The sequence below is a fragment of the Vulpes vulpes genome, chromosome 13, assembly GCF_048418805.1.
Source record: "Vulpes vulpes isolate BD-2025 chromosome 13, VulVul3, whole genome shotgun sequence".
In the NCBI taxonomy this organism is placed as follows: domain Eukaryota; kingdom Metazoa; phylum Chordata; class Mammalia; order Carnivora; family Canidae; genus Vulpes; species Vulpes vulpes.
The window spans coordinates 125,663,467-125,678,887 of NC_132792.1; the positions used below are offsets into that span (position 1 = coordinate 125,663,467).

Genomic DNA, 15,421 nt, shown 5'->3' on the forward strand with positions numbered 1-15,421 from the left:
CATTCACCAGGATAGGTCATATTCTGGATCATAAGCAATTTTTAATATATTTAGCAAGATTGAAGTTACATAAAATATGCTTTCCAGCCTCAGTAGAATTGCTTAGAAATCAATAAGAATAAGAACCTGAAAAACTCCCCAACTATTTGGAAGTTAAACAACATACCTCTTAAAAATCATTGGGTCAAAAACAAAATTCACATGAGCCATTAGAAAATCATTTTAAAATGAATTATAATGAAAATAAAGCATATAAAAATTTGTGAGTGCTGAGAGGGAAATTTATAACAGTAATGCCTGTACTTGAAGAAGTTAAATCAATAACCTAAGCTTTCTTTTTCAGAAACTAGAAAAGTAAACGCAAAGCAAACATCAAGAGGAAACAGTAGAGCTCAGAAATCAATGAAATAGGAAACAAAAATAATAATAAACCTGAGCTAATTCTTTGAAAAAAAAAAAAAGAATAGAAAACATCATGGAAGATTGTTAAAATGATAAGACATGAATTACCAATATCAACCCTAGAAAACATTAGAAAATTTGAACAGCCAATGTCAATGAGCAGAATTGAGTTAATGATTTAAATATTTTTCCTCAATAAAAACTCCCAAGTCCACATGTCCTCACTGATGAGTTCTGTCAAAGAAATATTACCAGTCCTACACAATCTATTTGAGAGAATAATGGGGGAAGAGAACACTTTCCAACTTAAAAGGGCACTCTTGTTTCAAAAACCAGGCAAAGCTATCATAAGAAGATGGAACTATAGTCCAATATACTTGTGAATGTCAGTGCAAAAAAAAATTTTTTTTAAAGATTTTATTTATTTACTCATGGCAGACACAGAGAGAGAGGCAGAGACACAGGCAGAGGGAGAAGCAGGCTCCATGAAGGGAGCCCAACGTGGGACTCGATCCCAGGTCTCCAGGATCATACCCCGGGGCTGAAGGCGGCGCTAAACCACTGGGCCACCGGGGCTGCCCTGTCAGTGCAAAATTGAACAAAGTTTTGACAAATTCAAAAAAAAATGGAAAAAGAATAATACATCATGACCAAATAGAGTATATCTAAGAGTTCAGTTGCATTATCATGTGAAATCATTAAACTAAATTCACTATATTCAGAGGATAAAGTAGAAAAACAAAATGGTCATCTCAACAAATGCAGAAAAAGCATTTGCCAAAATTCAGTATCCTTTCAACTAGAACACTCAGCTGACAAGGAAAAGAAGGGAACTTACTCAACTTCTATCTATAAAAAACCTACAGCTTATATGATAATCAAAAGTAAAAGCCTTAGTGCTTTATTTCTGAGATCTGGAACAGTAAGAATGTCTTCTCTCACCACTTTTATTTAACATTATTCTAATGATCTGATATAGGGCATTATAAGGTAAGAAAAAGAGGTAAAATTGCTCTTATTTGTAGACATGTTTGCATGTATAGAAAATCCAGAAAAATAAAAGGTATTAGAATTGGTACATCAACTTCTTAGTAAGGCTTCAGTACAAGGTCAACATAAATACCAACTTTAAGAACTACTATGAAAAATTAGAAAATTACAAATTTTTAAAAGCATATTCCAATAGCATAAAATATAGTTAGCAATAGGTAACTCAGAAAGGGATCTCTAAGAAAGTGAGGAATGCTGCCAAAGAAAGGAACATCCTAAGAAAACAATGAATTGGGATGCCTGGGTGACTCAGCAGTTGAGCATCTGTCTTCAGCTCAGGGTGTGATCCCAGGTTCCGTGATTGAGTTCCTCTGCCTATATCTCTGCCTCTCTCTCTCTTTTTCTCTCCCCCTCTCCCTCTCTCCCTCTTCCTCTCTCTCTCGCTGTCTTTCATGAATAAAGAAATAAAATCTTTAAAAAAAAAATCAGCTGATTTTGTTCAAGGGAGATGGCAGAGTAGGAACATCTTGAGACCACCGCCTCTCATGGACACACCATTGCTGCAACTATATATAGTACAACTCACTTTCAGAAAAACCTGAAGAGAAAAAAAAAAAAAAAAGAAAAACCTGAAGACTACTGAACAGCTCTTCCATGGCTAAAGATATATTTTAACAATCACAGCAAGAAGAGTAGGAGATAAAGAGACAAACTTGGGAACCAGACCCCAGACACATTGATCCATAAGCAGGAAAGCTATCACAGGTGCAGAGGTCCTCTGGGAGGAGCTCTTGGGCACCCCCAGCCCTGGGCATTTGCACTGGGAAGGCAAGCCTCCATAGCCTGTGGCTTTGAAAATCAGTGAGGCTTAACTCAAGAGCTTTGAACATTAGTGGATCTTAACTCCAGGAGAGGTGGAGAGCTATATATAGCAGACAGTGCTCTTAAAGGTTCTGTGCACAATATCACTCACTCTGAGACCCACTACAGAGGCAGTAGTTTGAAAGCTTCTGGGCTCATATGAAGGAGTTTTATTAACCAATTGTAGGGTTGTGCTGGAGGATCAGGGATCTGTAGGCACTTTGGGAATGGAAGAACTGCCAGTGCCATCTCTCTTGACTTCCTTCAACATAGTTGGCCTGATGCTGGCAGGCACCAGTTCTGACATACTCCTTCTACCTTGCTAGCACTGCGTACCCCTGCCCTGTGGACCTGTGCTGGCAGGTGCCCCTCCAAAGCCACTCCTACCCCTCCACACCCAGCAGGAATCAATAGGAGGAAATTGACAGCAGACTAAAGGATAAAGATGAACAGATCAACAATCTGAAGACACCAAGTGAACAGCAAAAAGTAAGAGGAATCTAAAAATATGAAGATGTGTAAGGGACAACATCAGACTTAGTGACATTTGCGTTATAGCATTCTCAAAGAAGAGAGAAAAGGGGGAAGAAAACTTCTTTGAAGAACTACTAGTTGAAAACTTCCCTAACCTGGAGAAGGAAACAGACAGCCAGGTCCAGGAAGTACAGAATCCTAAAGAAAAAAAATAAAACCAAAGAGATCCATATTTAAGACACATAATAATTAGAATGTCAAAAATTAAAGATAAAAATAATCTTAAAAGTAGCAAGTTATATAAAAGGGAAATGCCATAAAGCTATTGGCTGGTTTTTCAGCAGAGACTTTGCAGGCCAGAAGGGAGTGGCATGATATAATCTAAGTGATGAAAGGAAGAAACCTACAACCAAGAATAATATATGCAGCAAGGTTGTCATTCACAATGAAGGAAAGAAAAAAGAGCTTCCCAGATAAATAAAAGTAAGGTTTGTTACAACTCAACTGGCCTTATAAGAAATGTTAAAGGGACTTTTTTTAAGAAGAAAAGAAAGGCCATAATGAGAACTAAGAAAATTACTAAAAAATTTCACTAGTAAAAACAAACACACAGTAATGGTAGTAGATCAATCACTTACAAAGCTAGTAGGAAGACAAAGAGATGAAAGTAGTAAAATCAATTATATCTAAAATAATTAGTTAATGGATATACAAAATAAAGATGTAAATTGTGAAGTCAAATACATAAAATGTGGAGAGTGGTAGTAAAAATATGGTGCTTTTAGAATGTGTTAAATTCAATTGAACCTCAACTTTAATAGGCTGATACATAAGTAGGGTTTTATATATGAACGTCATATGAACCACAAACCAAAACCCTTTAATAGATAAAAAACCTGAAGAGAAAAGAATCCAAGCCTAGCCCTCAGGAAAATATAAAATCACAAGGGAGAGGACAAGAAGAGAAGAAGAAAGGAACCAGGAAGACTAAAACAACCAGAAAATGTTACATGCCAGTTGTATATGCCAACAAATGGCAATACATACCTATCAATAATTACTTTTTTACATAAATGGTCTAAAGTTCCAATCAAAAGATTAAGGGTGACCAACCCAATGGGGAAGAAACAAAACAAGACCCAATATGCCATCTCCAAGAGCCTCATTTTAGACCTTAAGATACCTATAGCCTGCAAGGGAAGGGCTGGAAGAGCATATACTATGCAACTGGAAGTGAAAGAAAAACAGCTGGGGTAACAATACTCTTATCAGACAAAATAGACTTTCAAGCAAAGTCTGTAACAAGAGACCTAGATTGGAGTTACATAATGATGAAGGGATCAGTCCAACAAGAAGATAATAATGGTTGTATATTTCTATGCACACAACATAGGATCACCTAAATATATAAAGCAAATTAACAGACTAAAAGGAGATATTAACATAATAAGAGGGGATTTTGGCACCCCATTTACATCAGTGGATAAATTATCTAGAAAAAAATCAAAGAAGGAAACAGTGCTTGAATGACACATTAGGCCAGACAGACCTAACAGATATATACAGAACATTCCATCCAAAAACAGCAGGATACACATTATTTTCAAGTACCCATGGAACATTCTCCAGGACAGATCACATATTATGCCACATAACAAGTCTTAAAAAATTTAAGAAAATTGAAATCGTATCAGCCAGCTTTCCTAACCACAAAAATATGAAGCTAGAAATCAATTATGAGAAAAACACTGGAAAAAACCCAGAAACTTTTGGAGTCTCAACTCAATATGCTACCAGACAACCAATGGGTCAATGAAGAAAATGCAGAGAAAATAAAAATTGGTTGCAGATGAATGAAAATGAAAACACAGTAGTTCAAAATCTTTGCTACCCATGTCCAGTGATACAGGCCTAGCAACAAACAACAACAAAACAAAAATCTCATTCTAACCTTACTCTTTAGAAACTAGAAAAAGAAGAACAAAGCCCAATGTTAGTAGAGGGAAGGAAATAAGACTCCAGTGGAAATAAATAAAATGGAGACTTTAAAAAACAATAGAAAATATCGGTGAAACTAAGAGCTGGTTTGTTGAAAAGCAAAACAAAATTGATAAACCTTTAGCCAGACTCTTCACAAAAAAAGACAGGACTCAAAATTAGAAATGAAGCAAAAGTTATAGCTGACATCACGAAATACAAAGGGTTAAAAGTGACTAACTATGAAAAATTATATGCCAACAAATTACGCAACTTAAAAGAAATGGATAAATTCCTAGAAACATACAATCTTCCAAGACTGAAAGAAGAAGAAATAGAAAATCTAACCAGACCAATTAGTAGTAATCAAATTGAATCAGTAATCAACTCCCAGTAAGTAAATGGTGCAAGACCACATGACTCTACAGGTAAATTCTACCAAACATTTAAAGAAGAGTTAATAGCTATGCTTATCAAACCGTTCTAGAAATTGAAGGATTTCTTCTAAATACATGAGGCCAGCATTACTGTGATTCCAAAACTAGACAAATACACTATAAAAAGAAAATTATAGGCCAATATCTCTGATCAATGTAGATGTAAAATAGTCACCAAATGTTAGCAAACTAGACTCAAAGTACATTGAAAGGATCATTCCCCGCGGTCAAATATGATTTATTCCATGCGTGCAAGGATGGTTTCATATCCACAAATCAGTCACTAAATGTGATACAGCACATTAACAAAATGCAGGATAAAAATTGTATGATCATCTCCATAGATGTAGATAAAGCATTTGACAAAATGTTATATACATTCACTTGCAACAAAATGGGTAGAGAGGGATTGTACTTCAACATAAGTCAGACTCACAGCTAACATCGTACTTAATGGTGAAAATTTGCTGGCTTTTCCTTTAAGGTCAGGAGAAAGACAAGAAGGTCCATTCTCACCCCTTTTAATCAACAAAATACTGGAAATATTAGCCCCAGCAGTCAGACAAGAAAAAGAAATAAAAGGCATTCATCTAGGCAAGGAAGAAGTAAAATTGTCACTATTTGTATGTAGGTGAATGATACTATATATCAAAAACCCTAAAACTTGACCAAGAAAACTATTGGAATTAGTAAATGAATTCAGTAAGGTTGCAGGATACAAAAGTAACATACAGAAATCTTTTGCATTTCTACACGCTTACAGAACTATCAGAGAAATTAAGAAAACAGTCTCATTTGCAATTGATTCAAAACGAATAAATGTAATCTAGGAAATGAAAACCTGCACTCTGAAAACTATAAGACACTGAGGAAAGAAATTGAAGGTGACGCAAATAATTGGAAAGATAAACCACTTTCATGGATTAAAATAATTAGTATTGTTAAAATGTCCATACCACCTAAAGCAATCTACAGATTCAATGCAAACTCTATCAAAATATCAATTTTTTAATAGAACTAAAATTTGTATGGAACCACAAAAGAACCTGAATAGTAAAAGCAACCTTGAGAAAGAAGAACAAAGCTGGTGGTATCACAATCCCAGATTTTAAGATACAGTACAAATCTATGGTAGTCAAAACAGTATGGTACTGGCACAAAAATAGACACACAGATCAATGGAACACAACAGCCCAGAAATAAACCCACACTTATTTTGTCATTTCATCTGTAACAAAGTATTCTAGAATATACAGTAGGGAAAGACAGTTTCTTTAGTAAATTGTGTTAGGAAAACTGAACAGCTAAAGCATAAGAATGAAATTGGATTACTTTTTTTCTTTTTTTACATCATATACAAATATAAACTAACTGGAATAAATACCTAAATATAAGACCTGGAATTATAAAGCCCCTAAAAGAATACATAAGTGGTAACCTTTTGGACAATGGTTTCAGTAGTATTTTTTGGATCTGTCTTCTAAGGCAAGGGCAACAAAAGCAAAAATAAACAGTTGGAACTGCATCAAACTAAAATGCTTTTGCAAAGGAAATAATCAGCAAAATGAAAAGGCAGCTTACTGAATGAGAGGACATATTTGTAAATGACATCTGATAAAGGGTTAATATCCAAGATCTACAAAGAACTCATACAAATCAATGCCAAAAAAACCAATAATCTGATTAAAAAATGGGAGAAGTCTTGAATAGACATTTTTCCAAAGAAGACATACAGATAGCCAACAGGCACATGAAATGATGCTCAACATCACTCATCACCAGAGAAATGCAAATGAAAACTACAATGAGATAATCACCTCAAAACCAACACAAATGAACAAACAAACTGCAAACAGACTCATAAATACAGAGAACAAACTGGTTGCCAGAAGGGAAAGGTATGAGGTGATGGGTGAAATACATGAAGAGGATTAGGAAATACAAATTTCTGGTTCTAAAATAAATAAGTCACAGGGATGTAATACAATACGGCATCGCAGATATGGTCAATAATATTGTAATAACTTTATGTGGTGACAGATGGTAGTTACACTTACGTGGTGAGCATTTAATAGTGCATATAATGACTATGTTGTACACCTGAAACTAATATAATACTGTATGTCAACTGTACTTCAATGAAAAGTCAATACTTTAAAAAATAAAATATTTCAGAATAAATTCAATTTAAGATATGCAAAACATTTTCACAGAAAGTCATAAAAGATTGCACTGGGAAATTAAATAAATGGAGACAATACTATGTTTATGGAGTGAAAAATTTAATTTTTTAAGATAGCAATTTCCCCCAAATTGATCTGTAGATTTAATACAATTCCACTCAAAATTCTAACAGACTTTAAGAAACAGATGCTGATTTAAGCATTTATATGAAAATGAATAATTCTTGATCTATAACACAAATTTCAACCAGTGCTCCTGAGACTTATTTTACCTACAAACTATGGGAACAGTGCTCCTGAGACTATTTTACCTACAAACCATGGGAACAGTGAAAGGCTTTAGCTTTGAAAACCTTTTCTTGGAACTTCTGTTGGACCACAGTTAAGACCTTGACCATGTCAATGATGAACTTAACAATGACTAGACAAAGAAGGATTTTAAGGGGCAGCCAGCTTTTGGGGGCCAGTTTACTTTATAGGTAAGTTGTATATATGCAATAAAATTTAACTGTACTTTTAAAGGACAACTGAATTTTTGTATAGTCCTTTCCTTTTTTTTTTCTTTGACATACATTTAAATAAATGTTCCAACAATCATAAGGTCTGTAATGTTAAATGCTTTGGGGATTAACTTTTGAGTAAGGGTGGGAGGGTATGTTTACATGTATGTGTGTGTATTATCCTGGAGTAGACTTTATTTGTATTGATGTCATATTTTACACAAGGGAAATATTTGAATCATTTACCATTCTTTATTAACAGGAAACTGTACTTGTTTTATAGGGAAGAGTGGACAGAAGCTATTCAGGCGGTAGCAGACAGACTTCAGAGACAAGAAGAAGAGAGAATGAATTGTAGTCCAACTTCACAAATTGATAATATAGGGGAGGAAGAGATGGATGCTTCCACAACCCATCATAAAAGAAAGGTAGAGAATAGTAATTTATTCCCTACTTAGTATAGCACTTATTATGTGTATGGAAGAAATATGCACAGTGTTGCATGAAGTATTGGCCAATGATCTTACGTTATGCAAATACGCAAATATAGAGATGTGGGTGTTATTTATCCTGGTAAATCTGAAATACCTGTCATTGTTTAAAACCAAATAATATAAAAGTCACCTCGTTTTCACTGCTTAGCGCTTACCACTGCTGGTAGGACTTCTGAGGTACTTGTTAACTAAAGTGCCATCATGCTGATTTATAATTTGCATTTTTCTCTTGTTTTTAATATCATATCATTTTAGAACTTGGAAATAATGTTTTCCCTAATGATTTGACCCTTTTCCATTTGGTGTTTTGTTTGCTCTGAAAGCAGAAGTGGTTCTCATGTGCTTCCCACCTGGCACCCCAGCTTCACTGATATCAGCAGAAAAGTGAATAGTCTTGGAAATAATAGCTTTTTATTTTAATGTCTGCTTCTGAGCTAGTGAGAGAAAAGACTTTCCTCCCTCAAGTGTTCCAGATTAGTAAATGTCAAGTTATATATTGATAGAATTTTAAATTATGGTTTTTATTGATATAGAAAATTAAAAAGCTGGGTGCCTGAGTGGCTCAGTCACTTAAGCATTTAACTCTTGATTTTGGCTCAGGTCATGATCTCAAGGTCCGGGAATTGAGCCCCACATTGGGCTCTGCACTCAGTGGGGAGTCTGCTTTAGGTTCTCTCTCCTCCCATTCCCACTGTACGCATGCACATGTGCTCTTTCTCTCTCTCTCAATTAAATAAATAAGTCGTTAAAAAAAATTAAAAACCAACTTCCTTGTATGAAAATGGTATTTTAAGATTAAAGATCTAAGTGTTCAAAGTAAATGAACGTGCCATTATCATGTTAGAATATATTTGTTATAATGAATTGTAAATTTAATCTCCATGTAGGAAAACACTAACTTTTAATGTAATTACCCATGTAATTTGATATTAGCATAATGATTAAGAACTCTTTGGAGTTAGACTGCTTGTTCAAATCCTCCTTTTTCCAAGTGCTAAACATGAACTTGATGAAGTTATACTGTCACAACCTAGAGCTTATTAATTACTTTCTCCTTATCTAAAATTTCTATTCTAATTATAATAATATTCTGTGAGTGATTTTGATCCAGTGTCTGAGAACTCCTTGTGTATTCATTAAAGACTTACCCTTTATTTGTTAGTTGAAATGAATCCCTCTTTTAAGTCAGTGTAACACCAGCTTGCTCTGTAGTCATTGCAAAAAACAAAGAAACAATCAGAGATAAGAAAGCTTCTTTTGGATATGTATGTGCACATGCACAGAATAAATACAAAATTTGATTATGCTCATAAATTTAAAAACAGGTCCCAATTAATCTTGCCTTTGAATTCTATGCTACCACATTCATAAACAAGCTATACCAGCTATACTCTAAGTCTGTGGACCTCCTAAAACTCTGCTTACTAACTGACAGTAATAAGCTGCTATTGAGGTGGTTGTAAGTTAAAAGTGGGGAGTTTAAAATGCCCTAAGTAGAAGTACTCTTACTATGAATGAGAGAATTTGGAAATGAATATAGAAATTATTTACCAGAAAAACTTTGAATGAAGAAAGACATTTTCAAAGATGTAAAAATGCAAAAATATGGAGGATTTTATTATTTTTCTGGTAAGACTGGTTATAAATCATAAAAGCATAATGTGATTTCCTCTTTTCACAGTTACCAATGTGGATTATCCTAGAAATCATCACCTTCACTAACTATCACTTGTAAACATTTATTTTGTGCTCTGCTCTCAGGAGTACTTTTATATCTATTATCTCATTTAATCCTCACAAAAATCATATGAGGTTAGGTATCATTATTATCTCACTTTGCAGGTGATTCATCTGACATTCAGAGATTAAATAATCTTGTTCAAACATGTAAGGACTTTTAATTATATACTGGATACCTTCAGTGTGCAACTTATTTCTTATAATTGATGTATCATAAGCCTTTATAATCACTATAATTATTATACTCATTATATGACCAAGTTGTATTAGAGAACAGAATTATACAGATACCCTCTCCTGTGATTGTACTTGGTTTCTCAAATATTTATGTCAAGCTATTGTACTTAGTGTTTTTGTTAATTTCATTTTTTATTGGTGTACTGTTGGGAAAATCAGTAGAATTTGAATATCACAGAATAGTGATAGGAAGTGAGGTTTTTAAAGTAGATTCTCTAAGAAATCTTTCACTGAAACTGGATCTCAAAAGCCAAAAATGGAGGGATTCATTGTTTTATTTGATCTATATCTGATTTCTATTGTCCTTTTTTATTTCGGTCCATTCCAAAAAAAATGTTTTTTAAGATTTAATTAATTTAGAGAGAGTATGTAGACAGAGGAAGGGACAGAGGGAGAGGGAGAATCTCAAGCAGACTCCAGTGTTGAGCATAGAGCCCAGTGTGAGACTCGATCTCATAATCTCTAGATGAGATCATGACCTGAGCCAAAATCCAGAATCAGACACTCAACCGACCAAGCCACCCTGGGCGCCTGTTATTTCATTTCATTTTTAGTGAGATAGTATAAAACTGTTTTAAATGACAAGGAGTGTAAAAAAAGAACCTCTGTAGCACTCTTTCATGTGGCCCTAACAACTTGGTTAAAAAGGCTAAGATAGTCATATCACTTTCCTGGGTCTCTAGTACTACATCCTTTGTGTATATCAGGTATCCTAAAAAGAATTGCAGAAGTTTTTATTATTTTTAATATCAGACTGCATACTCTGAAATAAGAATGCCTTTCTTATAATTTACAGCGCACATTTTCTTCTTTGTTCACTTTTTTGAAAAATGAGCAATAGGATGAAGATGATAGCTCCTAATTGTGTTAGCTTTGCTAAGAATTGTCTTAGCTGTTTTCTCTTGCCTCAAGCAGATAAATGGTTACTTCTCTTAGTGATAGAGTATTACCCAGTATCTGATGCACAGGGTGAAAAATCTTTTAGGGAAAGATACTGGGTGGTGGAAAAGAGGCAGAGGCCTCCTAACCAGATTTATGTGCTGTTCTGTGTTTTAACTAAAAGATGATCTTTCAAAGGAATTTGATTAGAGGACTCGGAAGTGCCTACTCTTGGTCTGCCAAGCAACCATTCTCTATACTGTCAGGTCTGTGAAGGAGCACAGCATAGAAGGATCAATAGCCAATAGGAGTCAAAGTTCTGCCTAATTTTAAAGTGACCAGTGTAGACCTCTCTGAGAGTAGTAGCTGCTTATCATCTCCTGACTTGGTGTAAAGTGTAAGCAGTATGTACTACTTTCCCATTATGTCTGGCTCCAGTTCTTGGAGTGTTGTTATTTAATGCCTGGGTACACTAACTCAAAGCAATGGCTGGCATGTGGAGAAAGAGTGAAGAAGTTTCCATGGAACCTGCAGAAATCATGTGCTCTCTCACTGCCTGTCCAAAGAAGGAGCAGCTGCCTAATCAATGGTGGAGAGGTTGGCTGGACAAAGGTGAATTTCTTGAAAGCCCCGTTTTTTACTTAGTACCCCATGGGGCTTTGTTTGGTTTAGTTCTTAACCTTAACCAAAGGTGCTAAAACCCCTGTATTCTTTTCCGAGAGGTTTCTCATATTCGTCTTCAGTTATATGTTCATATTCTTAACCTAAATTTTATACTACATAATTAGTCTTTTTCTTATATTCTAGTGTGTATTTGAATTGAGTACATTTATTAAGCATTTGTTATATATGCCCATGCATCTCTTAACCTAAAACAGCTACATTGATGTGCTGGAGATTATGTGAAGGAAAATGTAAAATATTTACTTAATAAATTTTGGGAGTTGGGTTTTAGAAGATTAATTTTTCTGCAGGGGATCCATGCTCTCATCTTTTATTAAATTCTTAGTGTATTTTTTCCTTTAACATCATCTAAAAGAGGGAAATATTTTGTAATAGGTTGCATTTCATTTGTAAAGACTAGATAATTATTGTGTATATCATGCTAACGTGAGCATTTGGTATCAAAAATACTTTTAAATTTTTCTGAAGTTTTGTCAAAATAGATACAAAATCTGTTTCTGATTTTTTTCACATACGATGCTTTTACTAATATTAATTTCCATGCAAATTCTCTTTTTTTAAAGGTTGACAGTCAAACTGATAAAGCTGTGAAATATAAAGATAAGGCCATTATATTTTTTAAAACCTCCTTTTCTCTCAGAAGTGCAATCCTTAAGCAGTATAATAATATTTTATTACATATTGCTTTTCATCTGAAAATGTCATAAGACAATTTATAAATTCCTTTCTGATTTTTATCACTAAGAATTCAGTTTCCATTTCTATGATATTTAATAATGGGACATAGCAAAGATCATTTTTCAGTGTACTTAAATAAACATTGAAGAGAGTACTGCTCAAATGAAGCTTTGAGCAAAAAATATCATGGCCTAGTTAGGAGAATGATGTCTCTCAGTTATCGACATGGAATAAACTACCCAAGTTCAATGTCTTAAAACAGTAACACTGTATTTCTTCTCAGATTTTGTGGTTGTGTGAGTACTTCTACTGGTCTCATGTGGATCTCTCAAGCATTTGCATTCAGTTAGCACACAGGCTGGTCTGGAAGATCCCAGAAAGCCTTTCTCACGTTTCTGGATTCTTGGTTTCTCCTCCATGTGATCTCTTGGTATGTGGTATCTCATCATTTAGGCCCTTTCTACATAGTATCTTTCTTTACAGCATGAAAGGCTGCTTTGAATTATGACTTTCCAAAAGGGTGAAAGCATAAGCCGCCAGATTTAAAGGCTTCTTCTGGAACTGGCATACTATCACTTTGATCCTATTCTGTGTTTAAAGCAGGACACAAGGCTAGCTCAGGGAGAGAGAAAGTTGAGTCTACCTCTTCAAGGGAAGGATGGCATGTGCATCCAGGAAGTCAGGGCACTAGTGGCAACCAGTGTTGGAGACTACCTAGCACAGATAGCTTTGTAGTTATATGGTTTTCCTTGATTTTTAAAAATCTATTAATAGAAACAAAATTTCTTAGCACTATGTACTATTCAAATGACACTAACCTTGTTAAGTATATTCTGTATATTTAGTGCCACATGTTTGATTTTTAGTTGAATTAATAAATGTATTTTCCTTTCTTCCCTGATACATTTCGCTGCTTCTTTTGTGAACTGGAGATATTACTGACTGGTTAAGACATTACAACTTGACATTTGGAAAAATTTTCAAATTTACAGGTAGCAGATAATGTTGAAAGTGAATGTAAGCATTTGTTTCTAAAATTTTTAGAATTTTTACAAATAATGCGTATGAGGAATATTTAGTCTGTAGTTTTCTTGAAATGTTTTTGTCTGGTTTTGATAATCAGGGTAATAATGGCCTCATAGAATGAATAGGGAAGTATTCTCTTTTTTTCATCTTTCTGTAAGAGTTTATATAGAATTGGTATCATTTATTCCTTAAATGTTTATAGAATTCAGCAGTGAAACCATTTGGCTCTCAGGTTTCCTTTTTGAGAAGTTTTTGGCTGCAAATTCAATTTTCTTAGTAGCCATAGGGCTATTTAAGTTATCTGTTTCTGTTTGAGTGAGCTTTGATTGTGTGAGGCTTTCAGGGAATTTGTTCATTTCATGTATATTGTTGATTTTATGGGCATAAAGCTGTTTGTAATACTCCCACATGATCCTTTTAGTGTCTATAGAGTCTGTAGTAATGTCAGCTCTTTTATTCCTGATGTTGGTCAATTTATGTCTTCTGCTTTTATTTTCCTGAGCAATCTGGTTAGAGGTTTATCAATTTCATTGATCTTCTCAAAGAACCAGCTTTTGGTTTCATTGATATTCTCTACTTTTTTAAAAAATGTAATTGATTTCTGCTTTTATCTTTATTATTTTCTTTATTCGCTTTCTCTTGAGTTGAATTTGCTCTTGTTCAGCTTCTTAATGTGGAAGCTGAGGTCACTGACTTGAGACATTCTTGACATTTACTTCAGATGAATGGTAGAAAGGAAAAAAAATACAGTTATAAAATGGCAGAAAAGTCTTCAATAACTTCTCATTATCTATAGGATAAAACCCAGATTCTTAACTTGTTATTCATAGAGCCCTGAACTGAATTTAAATTTATGATGATAGGGCAGCCCCGGTGGCGCAGCAGTTTAGTGCTGCCTGCAGCCCGGGGTGTGATCCTGGAGACCTGGGATCGAGTCCCACATCGGGCTTTCTGCATGGAGCCTGCTTCTCTCTCTGCCTGTGTCTCTGCCTCTCTCTCGCTCTCTCTGAATGAATAAATAAATAAATCTTTAAAAAAATAAAAATAAATAAATTTAGGATGATAAACTGAGCATACCCGGTTGTCTCTCCTTCTATTTAAAAGCCCATTAAAATGATAGTAAAGGCATTAAAAAAGAGACAAGTCCACGCAAATGAAAAGCTGGGTAGAGGAAAGGCATTAGTGGACATCCATATCAAAATTATGGAAATTTGTGGAAGAACACTAATAGAGCAAGAAAAGCATGCATAAAGGGGGCTGTAGAGAACAAATAGCAGATCTGCTTGGCAAAATCCTGGGAAACAGCTAACTTAGGAGTGAGAAATGAACCTGAAAACAGATTAATTAAGGGCATTCTTAGACGTCCCTAACTTTTCTATTCTGAATTGCACCAATTGCTTTTTCAGATATAGTACTGCTGCTTTTGAGATTTCTTCTTACTGAGCTCCAGGGTTATTTTCAACATTTCTTACACACCTATCTTTCACTTCTGAGGATTTCATCCTAATTTTGCTAGAGTACATTCTCAAATAGCTTCCCTGAAAGGTACTGCTCCCTTAGATGTATTTGGAAAAGTTTGTGGGGGCATTTTTGATGACCGTGTTGTTTGGGGATAGTTGCACTACTAAACCCCAAAAAACCTGAGTCCTTGGAAGACAGTATGGAAGTTCCTCAAAAAATTAAAAGTAGAATTACCATATGATCCAATAATTCCACTATTGGATACTTACCTAAAGTAAATAAAAACACTAATTTGAAATATACATGCACATCCCTATGTTTATTGCAGCATTATTTACAATAGCCAAGAGGTGGAAACAACCCAAGTGTTCACTGATAGATGAATGGGTAAAGAAGAC

At 34.6% G+C, this 15,421-nt stretch overlaps 1 protein-coding gene and 1 long non-coding RNA gene across 7 annotated transcripts in view; one reads left to right on the forward strand and one right to left on the reverse strand.

Annotated features, from left to right (window-relative positions):
* Window positions 1–15,421, forward strand: part of AKT3 (AKT serine/threonine kinase 3) — a 307,964-nt gene that overhangs the window by 168,733 nt on the left and 123,810 nt on the right. For all 6 annotated transcript variants that reach the window (XM_072732864.1, XM_072732865.1, XM_072732866.1 and 3 more), the window contains one exon: window positions 8,108–8,252. In XM_072732864.1, the coding sequence (XP_072588965.1) occupies window positions 8,108–8,252 (145 nt within the window). The remainder of the gene's footprint in view (window positions 1–8,107; window positions 8,253–15,421) is intronic.
* The window catches only part of LOC140594983 (uncharacterized), a 52,363-nt gene that overhangs the window by 9,989 nt on the left and 26,953 nt on the right, over window positions 1–15,421 (reverse strand). The window contains exon 2 of the long non-coding RNA XR_011996325.1: window positions 9,467–9,524. This is a non-coding gene — a long non-coding RNA (uncharacterized lncRNA). The remainder of the gene's footprint in view (window positions 1–9,466; window positions 9,525–15,421) is intronic.